Genomic DNA, 26,140 nt, shown 5'->3' on the forward strand with positions numbered 1-26,140 from the left:
ATTTAGTTGACTTAAGCTAATTTAATTGTCCATTTCATTTTGAAGCTCAGTCAGTGTGCGGGACCGGTGTCTCCACAGGAGAGGGGTGGGGGTGGGTGGCTTTGACACAGTGTGGCCTCTTTCATTAACAGATAGTTCGATATTATAAATATTTAAAATCCCGCTCAGAGAATGCTTTGGCTTTTCTCTGGTCCTCCTGATGCTTCCTTTGGGTTCTCTTAGAAAGCAGCCAGGCATGTGAGATGCCTACAGGTATGGCTGGCTCTGGCACTCTCACGCTGCCGCCCTAGGGCCTGGCTGAGATGGAGAGTGCCACAGGGGCTAGGGTGTGAGTGCTGGCCCGAGAGCAGAGTGAGGCTGAGGTCCTTCCTGCAGGAAGAAGGTGCAGGCAGTTATTTGGGGTCTTGTAAAAGCCAGGAGTCAGTGGGCAAGCAGAATGAAGACAGCTGCGCCTGAAGCAGAGCGGCGGCAGTCACAGTGGTGACAGGATGAGGACGTAGCAGGAGGTGGATGAGAAGAGGCCAGTCGTACATGAGGGGATGGGCGGAGGTTGTCCGCCAGGCCCTTTATGTGGCCAGCCTGGGGCCAACTAATTGAACTGATTTGTGTCATAATCACTTGCTATGAAACAGTTTTAGAAGTTAAAGGTCTCTGGCATTTCAGCCTTCTTGAACCTAATAGGATGAGAAGGTGGCAATAAAACGAAGCACAGCATTCTAGAATGTCAGGGGTTGAGCGTGGGACACTGAAGCGCAGAGAAGTAGTGAAGAAAATGAAGACTTGTCCAAGGCCACAGGCTCTTCCCAGGGGAGCCAACCTTGCTCAGGGCCCTCTCTCTTTACCCTGTTGGACACGGTACCTTGGGGATAGGAGAGGTGACAGGTACAGAGGGACCCCTAGTGCAGGGTGTGCTGGCTCAGGGAGGACCAGTCCCAGGTGGCACGTCTGCGTGGTTCCCAGCCTCAGAGTGGAGCTGATTGGTCTCAGGTTTCCTCCCGTGAGACCACATGGCCCACCTCCATGATAGTATTAAGTACCCCGCTTACTATAGGCACCTGTGGAACACTTCACACATACTAAACCTTCAGTCCTCACAGCACCCTGTAGGATGGATGGTCTTACTGTCCGTGTTCTTACAGATGAGGAAGGCACGGCACAGTGAGTGAGGTTCAGATAGCCTGCACCTGAGTGCCAGGATTTGAAGCCAGGAAGTCTGGGTTCAGAGCTGTGGTTTCATCAGTGTAGGTTTCTGCCTCACCTTGGCTCAAGAAACAGGGAGACTTACTGCCCAGAAACCTCCCGGGAAAGGGCTCTGAGTGCTTGGTGCCAGGTGGGCAGGGCGCACATTCAGGATCCTAGATGGGAAGGAGAGATGGTGGTCTGGGCTTGTGTCTCCAGCAGGATTTTATTCAACTCAGAAGCCCCTCTAAGTGCCTTTTTAGAGTTTACCTTAAAAAGGCAGCTGTGTGAGGCAGAGGCAAATTGTTAAAACTACAATATATGCCAGAAGGTGCAGTTTGATGTTCTTTTTATCCTTTGTGGGACACCAAGCTGTCAGCTCCTAATGACTCTGCGTCTATATCAGGCTTGAGGACCCAGAACGGCAGCTGGAAGTAGTGTGGGGAAAGCTTTCTGTGTGTGTGTGTTTCTGATTTTCTCCCTAGTTTTTGAAGTCTCTGGTTAACCTAATACAGCCCTTGGGAGTTGGGCAGCTTGATTACTTTGGCCAAACCCTGAGAAGGCAGAAATACACGTCAAACGGCAGCCCTGTGAGCAAAGAGCTGAATAGGTCCTTGAGGCCATCTAGATCAAGCAAATGACTGTCTCATGCTAGAGAGAGAGCCTGATCTCAGCTTTTCATTAGTTGAGACAGCACTAAATCCAGCATTTTCCCTAGTGCAGATCTCTCAGCAGAACTGGGGGGGATATTCCCTGCTGGGTTCTCTGGCTCACTGGCTTTGCTGCGCGGGACTATGGAGTAAACACCTAGAAGAGTCTGGCCCAGCCATTGCCCTGAAGTAGCATCCCGCTGGGCCCCGAGAGTACAGGCTTCTGGAGACACAGCCTTCCCCTCAAGATGTGACAGCTTCCATGAGTGATCAGGAAAGCAGACTGTGTGAGCAGCACATACAGAGGGCGCTTCCTTGGTGGGCCAGCCCCGTCCTTCCTTCTGGGGTAGAGGCTTTGGTACCAGTGTGTGGAGTAGAAGTGGAAACAGATCAGAGCTCACATAGAGGCTTGAAGTGGTCAGGGGGCAGAGACGAGTTTGAGGGGGGAGTCAGGAAAGGGGTGGAGGATGATAGGTAATTAAGGCCAGATTGTGGAGGCCATTGACTGATAGAGGCTGAGGAATTTGGACTTTTTCCTCATAGTTTAGTAGTTCTCAAACTTTGCCCTCAAGGAACACTGCCATTTCAGGAGCTGGACCAGGAATGGTACTATGAAAGGTATAGCGGTCTTTTCCTGATTTGCAGGGAAAATCACTAGAATTTTCTCAATCCCAAGTCTTGCATACTTTTTCCCCCCTAAAAGTTTGGTGGCTGTTATCCCTTGTCTCCTTAGGAATATAAGCAGATTCCAAAGTGAGAGGACAAGTAGCAAATGAATAACTGTAGCTTTTGTTTAGTGGACATTTGTTGAATACTTTAAAATACCCTCTGCTAGGTGGTAATTATCCCATGTTTATATGTTAGAATTAAATATATCCATATATCAGGGTGCCTGGGTGGCTCTGTCAGTTAAGCGGTTAAGTTTCTGACTTCTGCTCTGGTCATGATCTTGGGGTTTGTGAGTTCAAGCCCTGTATTAGGCTCTGTGCTGACAGCTCAGAGCCTGGAGCCTGCTTCAGATTCTGTCTCCCTCTCTTTCTGTCCCTCCCTTGCTTGCACTCTCTCTAAAAAATAAACGTTAAAAACATTAAAGTATATGTTCGTATATCAAGAATGTTCCACAAAGTGCTACCTGACCTCCTGAGGCCTTGCCACCTGAGCAGGTCTTAAGCACCCTCCTAGCAACAGGGAGCCATTGACATTTTTTGAGAAGGGTCCCATAGCCTGACCTAGGGGAATAATCTAACCTGGTATATTCAGGATGGATAGATGGAGAAGATGGAAGGGATTGAGAGGCTGTTGCAGGAATCCTCTGGCCTTATGCCCCAGGTGGGTTTGGCTGAAAGCTCTTTGTTCGCAGAATGGGTCCCGGGAGACAGTGGAAATGGGTCCACTGCTGTGGGCGAGGCTGGTAGAGCGCGGGGCTGGCTCTTCCTCCCGGGATAGTGTGGGAGCCGCACTGCCGGCGGAGCCAGGCGTGTCTGTACCGGGCTGGAGCGCTTACAACTCCAGCCGTAAGTGCTCTCTGCTATCTTCCTGAAAGGAATGATCAGCTTGGTTGCATTTCACGCTGTCTCTCACGAGGGATTTTTGTCTTGGTCTACATAAAAGTGGGCTTAAAAGGCTGGGAAACCCAAAGAACACTGATTACAACAGATGGATTTGGTTAGTTATTGCTGAGCTAGAGAAGGTTTGACTGATAACCTTGTAAAAAGCCCAAACAGGGTGATATACTGCCACAATTTCATAGTGCCCTAGGTTTTAAAAAATGTTTTGTGGGGAGCACAAGTGAAAAGTTGCTGATAACTGTTAGTTTATAAAACACTTTCATGTAAGTTACCCCATCAGAGGTGGAAAGGGTGATTTGCCCCAGGTCACAAAGCAAATGGTGAAACTAGAACACACCAGAATTGGTGGCAAATATTTTTTATTAAGAATCTACTAGGTGCATTATATGTCCTTCTTCAATACAACACTCTCCCAAATGAGTATGGTTATCTCTGCTTTCTAGACGAACAAATGGGCTGAGAGGTAACTGACCAGAGAGGCTCAGTCAGTGAAATGTACAGTCTAAAGGGGACCCCGGGTCTGGATTCCATCGCACCAGGCTGCCTCCCAACGTCGCCCAGCTTCTCCAGGACTTTCCTGCTGGCATTGCCTCCAAACAGTGAGCTTGTCATTAGAAGCATGGAACGGAGGTGGAATTGCGAATTTATTGGGAAGGAAGCTGGTATTTACTTGCCATGGGTCCTAGATTGGTGCGGGGTCAGGTCCTACTGAGGCTTCAGTTGTCTGGATTTTGGTCTTTGCCTCCTGCAACTGGTCTGGTGGGTAAAGGCAGGTTTCCTACTGACTTTTTTGTGCTCTCACCAACTCGGAGGGCTGTTTTCTTTCCCAGTGTGGGGTTGCATGGGGAACACTGGGGTATGGGACCTGGGGGCTGAACAGTTCAGGACTGAAACACTGAGTGGGCTGGTCACAGGGACACGTGTGTTCTTATCCTGGTTCTGTTACTTCCTCACAGGCAACCTGGTCATGTCCCTTCTTTGGGGCTTCATATCATTGAACTTGGTAATCTTTCAGGCATCTTTAATCTGTGTACATTTTGGCAGATCTCAAACAGCTTAGGTAGTTGGAAACAAAAATTATTTTTGAGACCTTCTTATGCCCAGGATGCTCTGCTGAGCCCTTTACATATATTACCTCGTTCTCTCCTCCTAATCCCACAAGGTGTAGTAGGGGTCCCAACTTTCCAGATGAGAAAACCGATGCCTACAGAACTTAAAACACTTGACCAAGGATTCATGACTAGTAAATGGTCACCTTAGGCCAAATTCTACTCTCAACTACATGTCCTGTCCTCTCTGGGGTCACAGTGGACATATCTAATGAATGCAGCCTGGCTGAAGCAGGCTGATGTGGAGAGGAACAAGATGAGACAGTTGAGCCGAGTTCAGAGGGAGCTGTCAAAATAACCAATGAAGAAGTGCATCCCAGGCAGAAGGCCCAGCAAGGGCAAGGAACAGAAACACCAAGAACACGACAGACTCTGGACCCCAGTCCTGAATCCCCGTCTAGCCTGACATTCTTCCATTCTGAACCAGTCTTTGCTCAGGGAAGCCGAGGTCTTTGTACTAGAATCTGGATCAGGTCTGCACACTGGCTATCTTCTGCAACATTTAGCAAACACAGGACCCAGAACCCCACGTCCCTTCTTTATGCAGTGGAGGCAGAGGTGAGCCTACCTAGTTATGAGGCGTAATTGATGTTGAAGAGGCTCCTAGAGCGCTTGGTGAAAGGTGCCCCGTAAATCTCAGACCCTGAAGGATTCTTCCACATTCATCACAGTGTTTAATGTCCTGATTGATCTCCAGGGTAGTCAATTTCATTTGCTTGTTTCAGGATGAATAGGCAGCCTGCTCCCCTATGTTGTAGCCTAGGGCTCTGCATGAGATTCTGCTAGCGCGGTCTCTTTGGTAGCGTGCAATAAATTCAGCAGCAAATGTTCCATCATTGTATTTGGATAATTGAATTAACTATTCGCCAGGAGACAATACCAAACTTCTCAGCACTGGAGTGAAAAAAAATCCTTAGTTTGTCAGAAAAACAGGTTTTTAGCTTGTACTGGAGAAGGGGAAGGAAGGCAGATAAGGTGCTTCCTGTCTGGAGAACAGCAGTGCTCTCTTAACTAAGGGTGACTTCAAGGCATTACTTACAAAGGAACTGTTGGGGATGTGCGAGCAGGGATGACTCTGTAGGGCAGGCAGTGCCTGGGCTGGCCGTGGGGCTGGGGGGCAGGCTCGCCCTGTCGGCGCCCATGTACCTCCGTACACCACACTGGCAGCTGCAGCAAATGAAACTGAGCATCTCCTTCAGAGCCTTCCCCGGAAGTGCTAAACATGGGCAGGCAGTGCAACACCCCAGGCATCTATTATTAAGGATGGTTTCTGTTTGTGTCTCCCTTGACACATTCTCAAAGGGCTTTCCCTTCCATTATGTCATTAGCTATCCCAGCAACCCTCATGGGGGCGGGGAGGCCAGGAGTTATTATTCCCTTTGTACAGGGGGAGGAAGTGGGTCCAGGGATTCACTTAGAGCCATTTAACTGGAAATGGCTGAGAATCCAGGTGCCTGGGCCTTGACACACACTTCATGTAGAACAGCACCTGAGGTGAAAGGTAGAGGTGGAGTGATCCTGACTTCCCTCCAGTCTTGAGAAGTCCATTCAAGTTGGGGTTAACCATGCCAGCCCCTAGAGTTGTTGGGTGCCCTTGTTAAGCAACTCTACACAAGTATTTTGTTGACTAGTTAGTAAGAAACTCTGTTTTAGGAAGGCTTCTTTGGACCTTATCTCATTTGAGGCTCTCTCTAGCTCAGAGAGTAGAGCACCCACTCTTAGTTTTTCTCTTTAGAGATGAGAAAGTTGCACTGGAGAGGAGCATGGAGGCAACACCAGAACAAGCGCTTCAGTCAGACGCTGTCTTGGAGCGAGAAAGGAGTTCCTGATGAGAGTCATGGATGGAATGACTACCCACCACACTAAAGAGAATGGCAGGCCACTAGTCTCTTGTCATGCAGAAAACCCCTACAGCTGTGGACTTGATCTGAAAAGCCAAGGTTTGGATTAGACGCCTTGCACTGGGCTGGCTGGAGGGGGGCCAGTCCGTCCTTCAGGAGGGGAAGACCTTGCAGCTCCCCAGGCCTGGGCGGACTTTGAAGCAGGTCTGCAGGGCTCTGGCCCAGCTCTGCTGTGAGCTGCCCAGTAGCACTGCTAGCTCTGGGCCTTGTTGTCCTCATATCAGGGTGGCACCCTGGTCACAGGATTGGGTCATCTCCAGCTCTGGTGGAAAGACTGAGCAGGGAGGCTGGCTCTGCCAGAGGGGCCATGGCAGTGGCACTCTGCAGACACAGTGGCCTGGTCCCTCCAGGCTGAGAGGGCCATGTGGGCTGATGAATGGCCAGAGGGCTGAGTCCTGATTTCTATCTCCTTAATCCCCACCACCCCCCACACCGCCCCTTTTTCCTTCTTTCTTTTTCTTCCTTCTTTCTTTTTAAAGAGAGTGCAAGCATGTGTAAGCAGGGGAAGGATGGGGGTGAAGAGGGGGAGAATCTTAAGCAGGCTCCATGCCCAGCACAGAGGTCTATCTCAAGACAGTGAGATCATGACCTAAATGGAAATCTAGAGTGGGAGGTGTGACTGAGCCACCCAGGTGCCCCTAGCTCCTGCTCTCCTCTTGACACCCAGTTTAATTCCAGAAAGCTCATTCCAGCCCATCCAGCATGGCATCTGACCAAGATAGACCCGGGTTTGAATCCTGCCAGTAATTTACCACTTTAGCTATGTGCCCTTGGGCAAGTCATTTTTAATCAATCTGTCTGTGCCCATTTTCTCCTCTGGAAAGCAAGGAAAATAATGCCACTTTGCAGACTGTGATAAAGAGGGAAGCCTGCAGAGAGCACCTGTGACAACAGGAAGTGAATAAATGGGAGCCATTATTGTTACCACCCACTCATTGGCTCATAAGAGACAGTGACTGTTACCCAAGCTCTCCTCCCTTCTGGGACAGCACCAGCGTGGGCGCTGTGAAAGGGTGGATGAGTAAGGGGAAAGCATCTCCTGGGGCTGCAAATCTCCCAGGCCTCAGGCTCCATCTCCACCAACCCCCAGCTGCCGACCAACCATAACTCTGGGCTATGGCACCCCGGGGAGCAGTGAAAGCCAAAGCTTTTACTCTCCTCCTCCTGCATTCCAGGCCTTGGGGCTCCACCCCGTGCCTGTCCCCAGGCAAGCAAATGGCTTCCACCATCTGTGTGCACCCTGTAATGCTGTGACTGTGGGCTCTGTCCTGTGAGAGGTAAGGACCTCCTCTAGGTATCTTTGTACTCGGTTTATTTGGCCCATGGGGCAATTCTAACACTGGTACTGCCTGTTCAGGCATGAAGCCAACATTGAGTGCCCAGGCAGGATTTCACCTCACAGTAGTTTGTAGATTCCCTAAGAAATCAGCTTTCAAAAGTAGAGCTCTTCTGTAAACCCCATTTCTAGATGGGGAAACAGGCAGAGAGCAGATCCCACTTGCCTAGCATCTTACCCCAATGCTCTCATCCCTGTCCTGTGATTTTCTCTGAAGCAGAAGTCCAGAGCAGAGGTGAGTGCTGGCTGGTAGTGGGGCTTGCCTCCGGTGCAGGGCAGGCTCCAGCACCTGTTGGGGTGGCCAGCTGGGGCCACGGGAGCTCAGCAAGCTTGGCCTGGCTGCGGACATCAGCTGTTTCTAGTCCAGCAGGTGCAGACCACTAGTTACAGACCCCTGTGGCTCCTACCCTAGAAATGATAGATCATGTAATGCCCTCCATCCATCATGTGACAAAAGCAGAGAGTACCACTTTGCTTCCAAAAGCTCTGAAAGCTGGGAGCCCTAGCACGTAACACACTACCAGGTGGATCTGGGCTCCAGTGCCTCTTGTATTAGTGTCTGACCTCAGGAAAGTCTCTTAAACTTATCTGGACCTCAGTTTCTTCCATTTGTATAATGTGGCAAGTGTACTGGCCTCACAGGATTGTTGGAAGGATTAAAAGAGCTCCAGTAGAGGCCCTAATAGAGTGCTCAGTAATGGAAGCTGTAATGACACTGCTAGTCACCCAGAATGCCTCTGATTACTCCTCCCAAATGGCCCAACTGAACACCTTTCGTCTCCCCAGGAATCAAGCGGATGCCCTTTGCCTGCATGTGGTCACACCTGACAGTTTAGCTCTCTTTCCCAAGTGGCTCTGCCTAAGCTTGTGACCTTTTGTGCACAGTTCTGGGGTTCTAATGGGACTCAGGCCTGCTCCCTGTTTTTGAGGACCAAGAGGAAGCAGGCAGGGAAGCAGATGCTGACCCAGCCATGGGACCACTTCACTGTCATGATGAGTCCATGTGAGGACACAGAAGTCCTAAGGACACCCTGACCTATAGTGAGGGACTAGTGAGACACAGTGAGAACAACTTAAAGATAGAGGGACAAAGAACAGGGTGAGAGGGTAGCCAGAGGGACAGGTAAGCAGAAGTGGCTATAAACACGCTGAGACGTTCAGTTGGGGCAATGGGAGCCCTTGAAATTAAGTCTTCCCTTTTGTGTACATATAAAACAAAACACAGCAGTTATAAACACAGAATCCCTTGGAGGCTTTTCAGTGAGGGGGACACCCACCAGGCTCATCAGCCTGGGAGGACCCACTAGTAGAATGTGGAACCCGTGGGTGCACCTGGGCCTCAGCAAAGCTGTGAGGGAGTTTAGGGCAGGTGCTCTGAAGGGCAGAGTGGCCAGGATTCACAACTGCTTGTGAGGGATGAGGAGGGAGCAACCGATGCCCATGCCATGTGTGGTAATAGCTGGGGGGAGGATGGTGCCCCAGCTGGGAACCTGGGAGGAAGAGCAGGCTCCAGGCAAGATACTGACTCAGTTGTGGCCCTTCAGAGTTTGAGGTCCCCAGGTCAGGGAACTGGGTGTGGGAAATGGTGGTGTCAGCAAGGAAGGCAAAATTCCGAGCTCTGTTTTGCTGGGGAGATGAAGGAGCAGGAAGAGACCAGTGCAGTCACACAGCCAGGCAGTATGAGAACTTCCGGCCTGGGGTCCAGGGCTCCTTCCACACTGTAGAGGCCTCAGAGCTGCTGGGTGGGGCTTGGGCCTACCTGGGTGGCTTTACACCAAGCCAGACCAACCCAAACCCACTTGGGTTCATCCCCTGGGCTAGCGATTGCAAAGGAAAACCTCTGCCAACGAGAAGTCTCAGTGCAGTTGGTTTTTATTATTAAAGCCAAGATTGGAAAACAGCTGTCCCCCCACACCCACCCTGACCCTCCCACCCACCTCCAGATTCATACCATTATGTCCTATGAAGGTGAAAACTAGACTTGTCCAGAAAAGACTCAGAAAATGCTCATGCCAGAATGAGAGAATGAGGATGAATGATAGGCTCAGATGGTGGTCTTTGTAGGACTGTTGTCGGCTCCACCCAGGATTCCCGGAAAAGACGGCTTGGGGGTGGGGCTAGATAGCCCCTGCTCACAGTGCTGTTCCCAAGGGTCCAGGGTGGGCGCCAGGAACAAAGGCAACGGAAGAGGCTGGGCTGCCCCTGCCCTCTACCCTGCTGAAGCTGGGCCACAGGCTGGTTTTTATAGAAATGGTTTAAAAAGACCCCAGCCACGAGCACCACCCTCCCCTGAGCAGGGCCCAAGGAGGTGCCAGCTCTGGGCTTTGAGGTCTGAGGCATGTGGCCTCCTGGCCTGGTGACACCTCCCTGGGGGCAGGCAGCACCCTGAGGGAGGCCAGGTGGGCCCCTGGGCCCTGCATGGTGCCCCTGGTGGCCTCCAGGGCTCTAGGAGAGCATCCAGATAGCTCTCGGCCCTCCTCCCACCCAGCCCACCTGGAGGCTCTAGGCTTCAGGGACCCTGTGCAACTTTTGCTCTTTGGATTCCAAAGATCTGAACTTCTCCTCCAGCATGGGTGCGGCAGGCTGGAAGTGGATGACAGGCTTGATTTGAAAGACAGTGAAGCCCTCCTGATTCTTCTGGTTGAAAAGACTTACCCTGTGCTCCAGCTCGGGGCTGGTTTGGGCCGAGACCACAGGGCTGGGCCAAGTGACAGGGGCTGGGTCCAAGGCCCTCTGTGACGGGGAGGGGTCCTCTGACAGGGAGGACAGCAGGTCCTGGACCGTGGCCTCTGCTATCTGCTGCTGGGGTGGTGGAGGCAGTGGCCAAGGAGAGGGGCTGGGCTCTGAGGACGGTTCCTCACGGGCGGTGCTGCAGTCTGTGGAGGAGCCCAGTGTCTGGCTGCTGTCGCTGTGGGCCCGGGTGACAGAGCTGTGAGCAGAGCGGGAGGCGCTCTCGGAGGTGGCACTGGCATGAGTGCCATTGCTGCTGAGCTTCAGGGGCACATCGACTGAGAAGAGGTCAGAGGAGACGTTGGGCTGGTGGACGTCAATGGCAGCTGTGGTGACTATGCACATGGCTGGCTCCGGGACACCACTGTCTGCAAGAAAGGAGGGGATGACAGTCACACATCTCCCTCTGCCACACCTCTGCAGGCCCTGATGTGGGTGGCTCTGACCCAAATGGTGGACAGTGAGAGTGCCTGGGCTCTGCTGGGGCATGGGAGTCTTGGTCTGTGGTCCAATTTCCCAATGTTTGCTGCCCTGCCCTCATCTTGGTGAACTGGTGTGGACTCAGGACACGCACTGGTCCATCATCTGTGAGAACTGATCTGTGGCATCTACATAAACGGCTGTGCTCTGCCTGGCAGTCAGCAGTGTCCTAGAATGGATGGTAGCTGTTCTGCCCACTGAATGCCTGGGAGCAGAGTATCTGGCTGATCTGCCATGGACCTTTGTTGATTCAGTTAAACCACAGCGATGTTGGGGTTATTTGCCAACATCCTAACTCAGAAGGCATGAGGTGCCAGGACAAGGGATTTAGGTTTCATGGTCAGGGGGAGTCATTCAAAGTTTTCAGTGGGGCCAGTCTGGGAGTGACATGATCAGAGCTGTGTCTTCAGAAGACTGACTCATCCCTGTAGGATGCATTGCAAGGGGAGGACAGAGGACACTTCAGAAAGTCTTCAAGTGAAAAATATCCAGGGGCCGAATTACAGGGGGTGCAGTGAGGGCAGGTCTCTCCCCAAAGTTGTGAGGCAAGCGCCCTCAGGGAAGGGTCTGGGTAGTCTTTGAAATCAGCAGCTTAGATGAAGCTTTGTAAAAGACAGAGAGAAGAGATCTTGAGGGGGCTAAATTGTAGAGAAGAAAAAAAACAATGCTTTATACACGTTACACAATGTAACATTCTAGCCTTACAATGGAAGATACAATAGGCTGTGAAATACAAACTATAAGGTTTAAGACATTGGCTGAAAAGAAACAAGACACTGAAGGCCTGTTATTATTTTAAAACTCAACCTTTCCAAAAAGTGAAAAACACTAGCCTCCCTAAGACTTCTTTCAAACGCAAGAATGAAACATAACTGGCAAGAATGTGCCCCACACCTCACCCCCATCATGATCGTGCTGAAAGGGTCTCAGGTTGAGAGGCCCTGAGGTCACTCCGATTTCTAGCCTCCAGCTCCCCTTTCATATGAGGGTCCCACATGCTGCCCTCATTGGTAATACAGAGTATCCACCCTTGACATCCATAGCCTGGGTGCTGAACTTGGCTGGGAGCTAAAGCTCCAAGTCTTTGAACCATGAACTCTGCCTGCAGTTATGGTTCACAGGCACAGGAGATGGGCACTCCAGGCCAAGTTGTCCCCACTCTCAACATTAGGGGTTGCATGGGGTCACACAGAGGTTCTGGTCCGTGCAGATGGGCCCCAGACACAGACTCACCACTGCTGGGCCCATTGTAGTACTGACTGATGTAGCTGTTCATGTCATCTTTCACCGCCGCATCTACGCAGAGGAGGACAGAGAAAGGTGAGTGTGGTGGCTTGCCAGAGAGTCCAAGAACAGGCTGTGGCTGGATCATGTTCCTCCCCCAGTACTCCTACCCCTACCCAACACCATGAGAGGAGGCCCTTGTCTCCCAGAAGCTTTCTGCTGCTTTCCAATCCTCAGCGGGGCTCTGCCCCAGGGCTGGGCTAGGCTGGGTATCAGGGACCCAGGTCCTCATGAGGCATCTGGCTTGACGAATGACACGGGCAGGGCCCTTTCTTTCTCTGTCTTCAGTTTCCCCATCTCTGAGATGAACGGTGTGGAAACAAGTTCCTCAGGGCTTTCTCTGCCTCGATGGCCTAAGTCTCTGAGTCTACCTGGGGTTCTCATGGTGAACGGAAATGCTGTCCTCAGTACAAAAGTCTCAAAGCCCTGCAAGTGGCTACACACAGCCAGTGTGTGATCACTGATGACATCCCCTTGGCTCATCCGAGGACCTAGTCTCCCACGCAGTACCAGGGACACACCAGGGGCCGCACTTCCCCACTACCTAGTACAAGGCGGCATGAATAATGCACGACAAGGTGTGAAGCTGTGCAGGTCAGAGGAGATGACATGGTGTCAGAGTCTCAAAGAAATGTTGGTTCATCATCCTGATAGGAATGAAGAAGGCATGGGAGAGAGGAGACGTGAGAAATTCAGGAATGGGAGGACAAGCAGATGACTGGAGCCCCAAAAGCCATCCCAAGGAACCTGGCCTTGTTCCAAGAGCAGTGAAGAGCCACAGGAAAGTTTGAACACGGTCAGGTGTGACTCATTCCCAAGGTTGTGGGGAGAGTGGTTCAGAAGGTGCCAGAATTTAGGCAAGGAGACCAGAGACAATGCCCTGGGGAGGCCGACAGTCCTGGGGAGGGGAGTGGTGCCTGATGGGACAGAAGGGGGTTGGGGTCAGAGTCAAGTGATAATTAGGAGGGACCTGGCACAGTTGGGAGAGTAACAAGATGAGGACCCTTGACTAAGTTTGGTAAATTGTCAGCTGAGCTGAGGGTTTGCTCCATTAGCAACTGTGGTCTCCCCTGGGTCCTAGAGTCCTACAAGCATACCAGAATCAGACCTGATTTCAAACCTCAACCCACCACATTTTACCTAAATGGTCGTCTCTGAGCTTTGTTCCCTTATCGGTTAGGAGATTAAACGAGCTAACAAATGCCAGATTTCTCCAGTGGCGTCAGGCACACAAAAGGCTTTCAATACACAGGAGTCTAGTCCTTCCTCTCCTATGAAGTCTGAGGGAGTCCACACCCCTGGGTGCTTCTCCTAGGAGCCATGGTCTACAGGGGAGCGGACCAGACACTTTCTAAGGCTGCTTCCTGGGCACACCTGAAATCACTGCCAAGGCCAATCTGCCCTGACGCTGGAAGGCTGTGAGCACCGGCAGACCTGGCTCTTAGAAGCTTTTTTGGCTCTTTTGATCTTTAAACGCCTGCGGTGAGAGGCGTGTTTTGCATTAATGCCTCAGCTGAGGGAGTGGCCCGAGGCTGGCTCTAGGCCCTAGTCCAGGATCAGCCAGCACCGAGCCCTCAGAATCAGACAGCAGTACAATTCTCCGTGGCTCTTCATAATTTATGTTGTAAATGCTGTCTAGCACTTCAGGTCACCATGGGAGGTAGGTGGTGGCTGGTGTAGCAGCTCCCGGTAAGCAGTGACAGGAGGGGCCCCCAGGCCTATTGGGCCAGACAGGAGGTTCTGGTCCCTTCCCTTGGGCCACGGCTGCAGGAGACCTCGTGACATGGGCAGAACTATGAACTGGGCTAAAATTCATCCTACGGGAGTTACTCACCGAAGGTGGCCTGGAGTGACAAAGAAAAACCCAGACCCTGGAAAACTACATTGAACAGCTACAGGCAGAAGAATGAAACTGGACCATTTTTTTTACACCATACTCAAAAATAAACTCAGAATGGATTAAAGACCTAAATATGAGACCTGAGATCATAAACTCCTAGAAGAGAATACAGGCAGTAATGTCTCTGACATTGGCCATAGCAATGTTTTTCTCCTAGGGCAAGAAAAACAAAGGAAAAATGAATTACTGGGCTAAACCAAACTAAAAATCTTCTTCACAGCAAAGGAAACCATCAACAAAATGAAATGGCAACCTACTGAATGAGAGACGTTATCTGCAAATCATATTCAATAAAGGGTTAAAATCCAACATATATAAAGAACTCCTACAACTCAACAGTAAAAAAAACCAAACTAATTAAAAAATGGGCAGTGGATGTGAACACACATTTTTACAAATAAGATATGTAGATGGGCAACAGACACATGAAAATATGCTCAGCATCACTCATCATAAGGGAAATGCAAATCAAAACTACAATGAGATACCATCTCACACTTGTCAGGATGGCTAAAATCAACAACACAAGAAACAAGTGGTGCTGGAGAGGACCCACTACTGGTGGGAATGCAAACTGGTGCAGCCACTGCGGGAGACAGTATGCAGGTTCCTCAAAGAATTAAAAATAGAATGACTGTGGAATTCTACTACTGGGTATTTAGCCAGAGAAAATGAAAACACAAATTTGAAAAGACATGCACCCCTATGTTTACTGCAGCGTTATTTACAAAAGCCAAGATGTGGAAGCAGCCCAAGTGTCCACTGGTAGACCAATGCATAAGGGAGATGTGGTGTACACACACAGAGAATGAACTATTACTCAGTCATAAAAAAGGATGAGATCATGCCATTTAAGGCAACATGGATGGACCTGGAGGGTGTTATGCTAAATAAGTCAGAGAAAGACAAATACCATATAACTTCACTTACATGTGAAATCTAGAAAACAAGGAACAAATAAACAAAAAGCAGAAACAGACCCATACATACAGAGAACTGATTGATAGCTTCCAGATGGGAGATGGTGGGGGGATAGGCAAGATGGTTGAAGAGAAGCGGGAGATACAAGCTTCTGGTTATAGAATGAATAAGTCCCAGGAATGAAAGGTAGAGCATGGGAGATGCAGTCAGTTACCGGTATGGTAACAGCATTGTCTGGTGACAAATGGTAGCCACACTTGTGGTGAGCACAGCATAATAAACTTGTTAAATCACTGTTGTACACTTGAAACTAATGTAACATTGTATGTCAGCTATACTTCAATTAAAAATTCAATAAGAAGAAGGGAAACCACAAATCTCATTTCAAACAAACAAACAAACCAAAACCCAGATCCTGGGTCTTGTCCTGGTGGCATGCCACTGCCACGAGAGCCTGAGCAGGTCCCATCCCCTCTCTGGGCCTCAGTTTCTTCATCTGTACCACCAGGGGCTGGTGAGGTTGCAGACTGCAGTGTGGCTGGGCTAGATGGCATCCAAAATCTCTGCCAGCTCTAAAGGCCCCAGCGGTGAGAGAGCAGTGTGGGAAGGGACCGGGGGCATCTGGGCTATCACCTCAATCTCCTGATGGGGGCTCTCCCCTCCACGGCCTGTACATCTGGGGAAGGGGGTGCCTACATCTTTGTTGAGAAGCTCTAACAGTCAGCTGTGGGCAGCTTCTTGTTCATTTGTGCTCAGTAGCATCACAGTGTGCTGACCCTGTGCCGGGTACAGAGGCCAGTCAGGGCCTCCTCAGGATATCCATTCTTCGGCCAAACAGCCACTCCCCATTTAATCAAGCCTTGCAGAGGCTGGCCCTGTCTTCCACAGGTACCATGGCTAAGGCCACTGCTCCTCTCTATGTGACAGACCATCCAACGCTTAAAAGGCCCTCCTGAGAAGTCTCCTCTGGGAAACCACTGTCGATTTTCCACCCCTCCCCAGTTTTCCAGTCTTTCAACTCTGAAGTCTTTACTATGGGTTACAGATTTGACCAAAATAGGTGAAGGAGGGGAAGGGAGGGAGCATTCACTGTGCCTCTGTAGCTCCACACCTTGGGTTTGGCATTTCCCACACTAAGATCCTTTAATCCTGGCCACTGCCCTTCAAGGCCAGGATTACTTAATAGACTGGTCCTTCCCAAGATCTGGCGGGACCACTCCCCTCATGCAGCCTGACACCTTCCAAGTGGGTGCAGCAACTGCCCAACTCCACTGACTCCCGAGATACCCAGGGCTTCTCTGCAGCAGCCGGGGCCAGGCCAAGCCCTTACCACACTAGGCTGTGGAACCCGCCTGGAGGACTCCTGCTTCTCATCCCAGGCAAATGTCAGGACAGAGGTGCAGCCTGCTGAGGAGGACTCTTTTCTTTTATTTATTTATTTTGAGAGAGTGTGGGAGGGGCAGAAAGAGAGGAGGGTAGGGACACAGAGAGAGAAAGAGGGAAAGAGAGAATCCCAAACAGGCTCCACAACTGTCAGCATGGTGCCCGATGTGGGGCTCGAACCCATGCACTGTGAGATCATGACCTGAGCCAAAACCAAGAATTGGACACTTAACCAACAGAGCCACACAGGTGCCCAGAGCACTCTTAATGTTGGTTCAATCCAAGATATTAAATCTTTCTCCTGTCTCCGTGTTGACTGTTTGAGTTTGCCACATCTTCATGTAAGCCATTGGGAAAAAAAACTACCTAGGCTAGGTGAATTGTAGTCCAGAGGTCTCTCTTGAACTTTTGACTGATCTGGCCAACTGGGCAACTTCGCCTGAATGATGTTCCAGCTACCTCTGACTCAGTGTGCCCCAAATAGAACTCAGTTTCTGCCTCCACCTCCATCTTGGTGAATGGTTTCTTTGCCCACCCAGGCTGGGATACTGGCCACTTTTCAGTGCTTTCTCTTTCCTTACCTAACTCCTACCAAGACCCCTGATGCCCTCTGCTATGGTCCTGTGTCCAGCCATAGGTCAGACATCATGCTTTCCCCTTTGGACTCTTGTCATGTCTGTGGGTTTAACGGATGAGATGGCTAGCTGCATGAATATGCCTGACACAAAACCTAGGGCCCAGGTGGCTGCTGGAGGTTTGTCCAGTCTGCATTTGCTCCTTCTACTCCAAACCTGTACCCACACAGGGCCTCAGAATGAGCTTTAAGACACAAATCTGAAAGTGAGGTCTGCCAGACTCCTCTAGCAACACTGACACTGGTTGTGCCTGCTGTCTGCTTTAAGCAGGCCATCTTCTCCAGAACGGAACACTTGGGCTGTGGTTCTGTCCCAACCCACACAGGGGCCACATCTTCTTCAGCATCTCTCTAGCACTTAGCATGAGGCTTGGTGTAGGCCAGCCTCCAATAAATAGTGTTGACTGGACAAATGACTGTGTCTGGGTCAGAGGCCTGCAGGACCTCACAGGACCTCCCCCTCTGGGATGCTCTCTCACTGTTCAGCACACAGCCTCCCTCCCTGTCCCTGGTACCTGCCTGGAGTCTTGTGACTGTTGGATGTGTGGGAGTTTGGGGAAAAGGAGGGGAGGTAGACGCTGGTGGCCAGAAATGGGCCACTATTAAGCCTCTACAAAAGGGGCTGCCCACCTTTTACCTAAGAATAATCTCCTGCCCCAGGGTTTGTTTTGATTTGGCCCCAAAGAGCCCTAGGGCCATGGAGGAACCACCCCACGGAAAGACCCTGGAGGGGCTGACAAGAAGGGTGGCACAAACATAGGCTCCAGGACAAAACAGCCGCCTTGTGGTCTCAGGGAGATCCCTAGGCCCTCTGAGCCTCAGCTTCCTCACAGGTGAAACAGGGATGAGAAACACCAAGCTGTTGGGGAGCTGTAAGATTTACTGAGATAATGAATGGCAAGTTTAGCCCCGGGCTGTCCCTCACCTCTCTGAACCCCTGGCCCATGGCATTCCCTGCCAATCCCAAAGCCTTGAGGCTTCTGTGGCAGCTGCAGCAGCTGCACTTGGCTGCCTGGTGCCTTTCTTCTTGGGGCGTAAGCATTCTGCAAATGCATCCAGGCTAATCCTCCCAAAGCCCTTCAAGTGCTGGCCATGGCAACACTCATTATGTGTGTTTGCCCCTGGGGTGGATCCCCAACTTGCCTGGCAAGGCAGAGGTTGAGAGGAAGGGTGTGAGTCAGCTGGGTCTCCTGGAGGGGGTGGGAGGGGGTGCTGTGGGGGAGGGTGCTGTGGAGCAGGGGTGCCCGGACCCCACATCCATACATCTCGTGCAGACATGGGCCCCAAAGACCATAGGGAAGCCCTGATTCTTGGTTCAGGGCTCCTGCTCCCTGACTTGGCAGCCCTTGCAGAAGGAGGCACCGACATTCCCTGGGCACCTGCTGTGTACCGTGGGAGAGAGCTGAGCCTGTGACCAGAAGCCGAATCCTTCACAGGGAAGATGTGCTTCTGCCATTATCCTCATTTAGGAAAAACTGGGGCTCAGAGACAGGACCAGCAGCATGATAGTGGGGTCTCTTGGTCAACAAGCCAGAAAGTCCAGAAATAAACCCATGCATATTGTCAATTAATTTATGATGAAGGAGCCAAGAATACATCATTGGGAAAGGACAGTCAATAACAGTGTTAATAATAGTGTTGGGGAACCTGGACAGCCACATGCAAATGATGAAAACAGATCACTATTTTACACCATACATAAAAATTAACTCAAAATAGATTAGACTTAAATGTGAGACCTGAAACCATAAAACTCCTAAAAGAAAACATAGGCAGTAAGCTCCTTAACATCAGTCTTGACAAGGATTTTTTGGATTTGACACCAAAAGCAAAGGCAATAAAAGGAAAAAACAAACAGTAGGACTACCTCAAACTAAAAAGCTTCTGCACAGCAAAGGAAACCATCAACAAAACGAAAAGGCAGCCCAGTGAACAGAAGATATCTGCAGATCATATATGATAAGGGGCTAATAATCCACTATGTCTAAAAAACTCATAGAAGTTAACGTGGAAAGAACCAAACCAATTAAAAGCTGGGCAGAGGATCTGAATAGAAATTTTTCCAAAGAACACATCCAGATGGCCAACAGACCCGTGAAAAGATGCTCAACATCACTTGTCATCAGGAGACTACAAACCACAATGAGACACCACCTCATACTTGTTAGAATGGCTATTAGCAAAAAGACAAGAGGTAATTTTGGCAAGGATGTCAAGAAAAATGAACCCTTGCACACTTTTGGTGAGAATGTATATTTGTATAGCCACTGTGGAAAACAGTATGGAGGTTCCTCAAAAAATCAAAAAGGAGAATTACCATAGAATTCCACTCCTGGGTATTTACTCAAAGTAAATGAAAATACTAATTTGAAAAGATGCACCCTCATGTTCATTACAGCATTATTTATAACAGCCAATACATGGAAACAATGTAAGTGTCTGATGGTGGATGACTAAAGAATATGTGATACACACACACACACACACACACACACACACACACACACACATACATACACTGGAGTATTATTCAGCTCTAAGAAAGGAAGCACACCATTTGTAACATGGATGGCCTTTGCGGGCATTATGCTAAATGAAATAAGTCAGTGAGAGAAAGACAAATACTATATGATCTCAATTATATGGAATCTAAAAATAAAACAAAATGAAAGAATCTCTGAGCTCACAGATACAGAGAACAAATTGGTAGTTGTTAGAGTTGGGGGTTGGGTGAAATGGGTGATAGGAGTCTAAAGGTACAAACTTTGTTATAAAATAAATAAGTTATGGGGATATGCTGTATTGCACGGTGACAACAGTTACTAATGACGTACTGCATATTTGAAAGTTGTTAAGGAAGTGAGTCTTAGAAGTTCTCATCACAATAAAAAAATGTAACTGGGGACTTGCGGGGCTCAGTTGGTTAAGCATCTGACTCTTGCTCTTCGCTCAGGTCATGATCTCATAGTTCCTGAGATTGAGCCACGTAGCTCTGTGCTGACAGCGTGGAGCCTGCTTTGGATTCCCTCTCTCCCTCTCTCTTTCCTCCTCCCCTGCTCTCTCTCTCAAAATAAATAAACATTTTTTTAAATTTTATAAATATGTATGGTTACAGATGTTAACTTATTATGATCATTTTGCAATATATACAAATATCTAATCATTACATAGTATAACCCAAACTAATATGCTATAAGTCAATTACACATATGTTTAAAAAAAAAAAAAGCATTAAGAATTTCAAGAAGATGAACGACAGCAGAGCACTGAACCAAATTTGAGGCCCTGGATGACCAGCCAGGTCACCAGGCCACAAGCCACAGAGCCAATCCTGCTCAGAGAGGTAAAGTAACTTGTTCAAGGCCGAGCTGAGATTCAAACCCAGCCCTGTGTCTTAAACTCATGTCCCTTCCTCTGTATCGCCCTAGCCCTCTGGCCTGTCAGCTGTCTCACTATTCTGTGTGTGGCCCTCCCAGGTCTAGGCCTATAGCTCTGGGGCCTCCCCAGGTCCTCAGTGCCCCCTAGGCATGCATGTGAGGAAGCCAGCTGTGGCAGAAACCCCAACTTGTCTCTGTAGCACACAGGCCTCCACTCTCCTAAGGGCAAACCCTGGTGCTGCTGCTTGGCAGAGGGAAGGCCCAGACCGCCTGGGCTGGTGACCTCTGTGGGGGTTTCTCTGAGTGCTGGGGCAGTGTATGGGGACGCAGAGGTTCCTGTGATATACAGTGAAACTGTGGCACTCCCACCAGTGGCTGTAACTCATAAATTATGGGTGAGTTTCAAGACTAATAAATTTGGGAGGGAAGTATTAACGACTACACAGGGGCACCATGAACTTGGCAGGCCCCAAAGCCTGGAACTTTGCAGCCTGGGTTTTAAAAATGATTTGTGCCAGAGCAAGTCTAAACAGAAGCTGGTTGGCGTTAGTCTGGCTCTGACCTGCTGGCAACTGTTGAGACTGCAGGAACCACTCGGCACTCCCGCCCCTCAGGGCCACCCTCCCGCAGTGAGCAAGGCCCCCTCCAGAGGCTCCTGTCACTTCTTGCTCATTTCTGCAGGCTAATCCCTGGACTGTCTGTGTACTGTTGTGACACAGTGAGCTTTAGAGCCCTCACTGGCCTGAAGGTCATCGTTAGCAACAAACGCTGCCCTTTCTCCATCTCCAGAGTAGCCCAGGGCACCCCTAGCTTGTCCAGCCATAATTTCTAAATGTCATGGAAATCCCTCCCTGGACACAGCTCCTGGTCAGACAGAAATCAGTTGGGGGGATGCCCTGTCTTGCTGGCCTATAGGAGGCTGTGAATCACGCACACCATTCATTGGCCCCCCAGCCTCTGCCCTCTGCCTCAGAGGTGTTAACTTTGCTCTTGATGGCTCTGGAGGTTGGCAGTGAAGTGGCAGAAGTGGCCTGTGGGGGAGTAGACTGTAGTGGCATAGACTGAGCAGGTGCAAGGCAGGTGTGCGTCTTGAGAGGTGGGAGGTAGGGATGTCACAGAACAGATAAAGGAGAGCAGGGGTGGGTTCCAGGGCCAGATGGGCAGGGCATTTACAACTGCTCCAGGGATGGGTATTTGGCATCTCTGTGGGAGGCCTGGGTGCCTTGATCAGACACCCCCTAGCCCCCAGGACATCCAGGCTGGTGACACACAGCTGATCAAATTTACCCTGAGTGGGCTTCAAGTGTGACCCAGCTTTCTCCCTTCCTCTTCTGCCTCCCTCCTTTCCCTCCTGGAAGTTGCTCACTATGGGGACAGCAGAGAGAAGGAGCTGCATGGAGAGGCAGGGACGGACTCCTAGAATGTGTGGGATTATTTCAAAGGCTTGGTTTGTTTGTAGACTCTCCAAACCCAGATCTTGACTCCCTGTGGGCCCAAATGTGGCATCAGGTATTGAGGGCCTGGAGGTCACTGGCTCAGGGACAATAATGGCCATGCTGTTGTCGAGAGCTAAGGATCCTGATGAGAGAGAGGTGCTACAGGACGTATGGCTGTTTGGAAGTGCTCACCTGAGCTCAGATGTTTACAGGTGAGCATGCTGTGTGAAGAGCAAAATGGCTCAATTGATTGGGGGCTGGTGGGAGTTCATGAAAATCTAGAGGGGAGAGAGTGGTGGCTGGCAGCTCACTTGGTCCTAAGGAGGAAGAAAAGTTTGGCAGGCAGGCCTGGTCTGCCGGTGATCAGCACATGGAAAAGCTCCAGGACTTACAGCTGCACAGAACCCAGAGCCAAAAGACATTCCCCTTGCCTACAGTGCACATGAAGACAGTGGGAGGAACTGAGGTTATGGAAGCGAGATCATCAAAGGTCCGTAGGTCACCTGTTAGAGAGCGAATCATTGTGTCTCCCCCAAATTCATACATTGCCCTAACCCCCAGTATCTCAGAATGGGATCTCATTTGGAAACGAGGCTATAGCAGAAGTCACGAGTTAAGGTGATGTCATATTGGAGTAGGATGGGCCCCCAACCCAGTATGACTTGGGTCCTTATAAAAAAGGAAATGTGAACACAGACACACACACACAGGGAGAGAATGCCAGGTGAAGAGGAAGCCAAGGAACACCAAGCATTATGAGCAAACCACCAGAAGATAGGGGAAAGGCACTCAGAGCCCTCGGGAGGAACCAACCTGCCAAGACCTTGATCTCAGACGGCCAGCCTCCAGAGCTGTGAGACAGTAAGCTGACAGTTAAGCCCCTCCCACCTGTCCCCCCACCCCTATTTGCTGTGCCCTAGCAGCTACCAGCCAAGGTGTTAAGTCAGGGAGGAAAAAAGAATCATAGCCCAACATGGATGGATGTTAAGTGCTGGACAGTGGAATGGGGGTGGGGGAAGGGGACAAAAAAACCACTGCCCAGGGATGGGCTGTGGGGTGGGGGAGGGCACGCGGGGAACACAGATGGGGCGGCTTGGGTCAGCTGTGAGCTCAGGCCAGGCAGCCACATCTAAGGGTTCTTGGTTCAGAACAAAAAAGCAGGAGGACCCCTTAGGACTCCGCCCTGGTCTTGCAGCTCCCCAATCACTATTTGGTTCTGGACGTCACTCTAAGAGGAAGCAAAACACTGGAATGTTCAAGGAGAGATGATACAGCAAGAACTTGGAGAGCTTCTCCCCTGAGGGTCGGCTGTGAGAATGCAGGACAGTCCCCACAGGAGTAAATACTCAGAGGCCAATCTTTGAAATAATGCCCCAGTATAACACTGTATGTCAAAGAGACTTCAACACAAAAATAAAGTGAAAGGTTGCCTCAGCCGGGAGGGTATGCACCAAACCAATGCAGAACAGCTGCAGCCAAGTGGGAAAGATAGGTAGGTGCTGTAGGACAGACCTCAGCCGGGAAAGAATTCTTTTCCAATAAACAGAGCCATTCGAAGTTGGGTTGGTGTGGGCTTCCCTGGGAGTTTGGAGCAATTGTTAAAGGAAGGTAAACTGAGGCCAGGAAGCCTCTTGGCAAGAGTTTTAGATGGGATGAGCACGTCAGATGAAGGGATGGACTTAAAAGAAGTCCCTGCTGACCCCCAAATTCTACAGTTCTAAGATCCAAAGTTCTCTCTAAAAGATCATAATAGCCATCACCAGACCCGTTTGCAGTGCCTTACAGCCACCTGCGCTTCCTCACATCTGTCAGCTCCTCATGCTGCCTGTGAGGCACTTCATAGAAGGCAATGCTGAGGCCTCAAGTCACAGAGCCGGGGAGTGGTGGAGGCCAGAGCCCTGCCTCCCAATCTGCCCAGCCATGCTGGGCTGTCCTGGCAAGAGGAACACAGCCCACCAAAGTGAAATGGGCCCTACGTAGAGCTGGGGCCCCACAGCCTGGGTTCTAAGCCCAGCACCACCATGTCCAGTGTGTAACTCTGTGAAACTCTTATTTTTTTTTTAATGTTTATTTATTTATTTTGAAAGAGACAGAGATAGGGGAGGGGAAAGGAGAGAGAGGGTGAGAGAATCCCAAGCAGGCTCTGCGCTGTTAGCATGGAGCCTGATTCAGAGCTTGAACTCATGAACCTGAGATCATGACCTGAGTCAAAATCAAGAGTCAGACACTTAACTGACTGAGCCACACAGGCCCCCCCTACCCTGAAGTTCTTCTGACCTCTCTGGGTCTGAGTTTCCTCCTCCGTATGAAAGGAGGTATGTGATGAACTGAGATCACACTGTAAACATTTCTCTCCAGGGGTTGGGGTTGGGGGATTGAAAAAGTTTTAATTCCATTACCTTCAGGTAAAAAATGTAAACTTGGAAGTGTATTCTGACTTATTAGGGGAGGTCAATATTTAAAAGAATTTCTTGATAAAGTGACGTAACCCCTGACCCATTACTTCAGTGATAACATTTTCAGGTACAAGTTAGGATAGGGAGGACTCAGGCAGGAACACAAAAGGTACCTGGTGAGGGGAGTTTGTATTGGGAGCTCCCAGGATCCCCTTGGAGTCCTAATGTGGGTGCTGATCCCCCTCTACCTGGCTCCCCAGCTCCCTGAGGTGAGGTAGATTCCTGGCCTGGGTCCATTTGAACTCAGCCTCCCCAAATCCTGCAAAGGCCCAAATCTGACAGAGCTGTGTCACCAGGCAATACCATCTGACATTTGCAGGACTGTTCTGCAGCTCAGGAGGCCACTTGCACCCACTCCCCTGAGCCCATGACTACACTGTGAGGAAGGCTCAGCACTGTTCTCATTTGTCAGAAGGGTTAGGGCCTGTTCAAGGTAACACAGCTGGCCTTCAATAGAGTGTTCCGCCCTGGGTCTTGCCCCATGCTCCCATCTCCACTAATTTCTCCCGCCCATCAATTTGGAGTCTTGGATGCTATCTCCAAGACTTATGTTCTGAGCTGTACTGGCCTTAGGTATAGACTATCTGGCCCCTGTGGCCGGGGCAGTCCAGTGGGAAAGTCTCAAGTCTCTGCTTTATGCACCTTTGTATGACTTTTATTTCATCCATAAAATAGGAAAGTTATACTTCTAATGCAGTGAGGGAGGGGAGATAATGTATGCAAAGCACGCCAGCGGCCTATAGGCATGAAATGGGTGCAAGTCACTGGGATTATTTCGTGGTTGGGGCAAGGCGGCCTGAGGAAACGCTTGCTCCCGGGCTAGGAAAGGCCGTCCAGGCGCACCCCCTTCCCGAGGTGAGCCCCTCCTCCCACCAGTCCCGCAAGGAGACCCGCCCGCCCTCAGGAAGCTGGGCGCAGAACCCTGGGTGGGGGCGGGGCGCGCCGCGCCGCAGGCGGGCTCACCTGGCGCTGGCTGCAGCTCCTCCACGACGCTCTCGGAGGCTGTCTCCTCCGCCCACGTGCCGGTCTCCACCACCTTGTAGCGGCTGCGCGGCTGGCTGAGCACGTGGGGGGCCTGCAGCGCCGCCTCGCGCTCGGCAGCCAAGTCCAGGTCCTGCTGCGCCAGGTGTGCCCTCAGCTGCCGGATCTCAAACTGCAAGAGGAGAGGGGCTGTGGGCAATGGGCTGCGCAAGGGCTGGCGGGCTGGTGGGTGACAGGGGGTGGGGGCAGGAGGTGGGCGCTGAGAGTCCTGAGGGCTGGGTGGGTCCTTCCTTACAAATCTCCAACAACACCAATCGCTAGAACCTTTGACGTTTATGAAGCCTTATGCAAGTAATGAAATGTGTCCCTGTGTCTCATCTCTGGGATACTGTGTAGTCTGGCCCCATTGTGAAGACAAGATGGGCGTGAGAGGAAACACAGCTGTGGTCTGTGGGAAGAGCACTGAAGGACGGTCGAAACACCTGGGTTTGAATCTTGATCTAGCTGCTTGCCTAAATGTGCGACCCAGGTGTGCCTGTCAAGCTGAAAGCCTTAATTCAGGTGCCTTATACTGATGATGACTGGAAGACAGGGTACCCGGGAACATCCAGAGCCAGCATAACCAGCCTTGGGAGCCCATCCTGGCATTGCCTGCTTGCTGGGCCTTCCTCTGTCCATTTATCTTCTAGACACCCACTTCCCTCTTCTAGGAGGTGTTCAGAAAGGTTGGGCCCTAGTCTGGGCTCTGTAAGTTCCTGCCCATGTGTCTGGGTTCCCTTATCTGTAGAACAGGGGTTCTCACCCCCTAGATCTAT

At 50.6% G+C, this 26,140-nt stretch overlaps 1 protein-coding gene across 1 annotated transcript in view; it reads right to left on the minus strand.

The window, feature by feature from the left end:
* Positions 1 to 9,686: 9,686 nt before the first annotated feature.
* TMEM266 (transmembrane protein 266) overlaps positions 9,687 to 26,140 on the minus strand; it is a 66,058-nt gene continuing 49,604 nt past the window's right edge. The window contains exons 9-11 of the mRNA XM_029952273.1: positions 25,308 to 25,497; positions 12,187 to 12,249; positions 9,687 to 10,841 (exon numbers count right to left, since the gene is read on the minus strand). Coding sequence (XP_029808133.1) covers positions 10,246 to 10,841; positions 12,187 to 12,249; positions 25,308 to 25,497 — 849 coding nt within the window. The 3' untranslated portion in view covers positions 9,687 to 10,245. The remainder of the gene's footprint in view (positions 10,842 to 12,186; positions 12,250 to 25,307; positions 25,498 to 26,140) is intronic.

This window comes from Suricata suricatta, chromosome 9 (genome assembly GCF_006229205.1).
Source record: "Suricata suricatta isolate VVHF042 chromosome 9, meerkat_22Aug2017_6uvM2_HiC, whole genome shotgun sequence".
Taxonomy (NCBI): Eukaryota; Metazoa; Chordata; class Mammalia; order Carnivora; family Herpestidae; genus Suricata; species Suricata suricatta.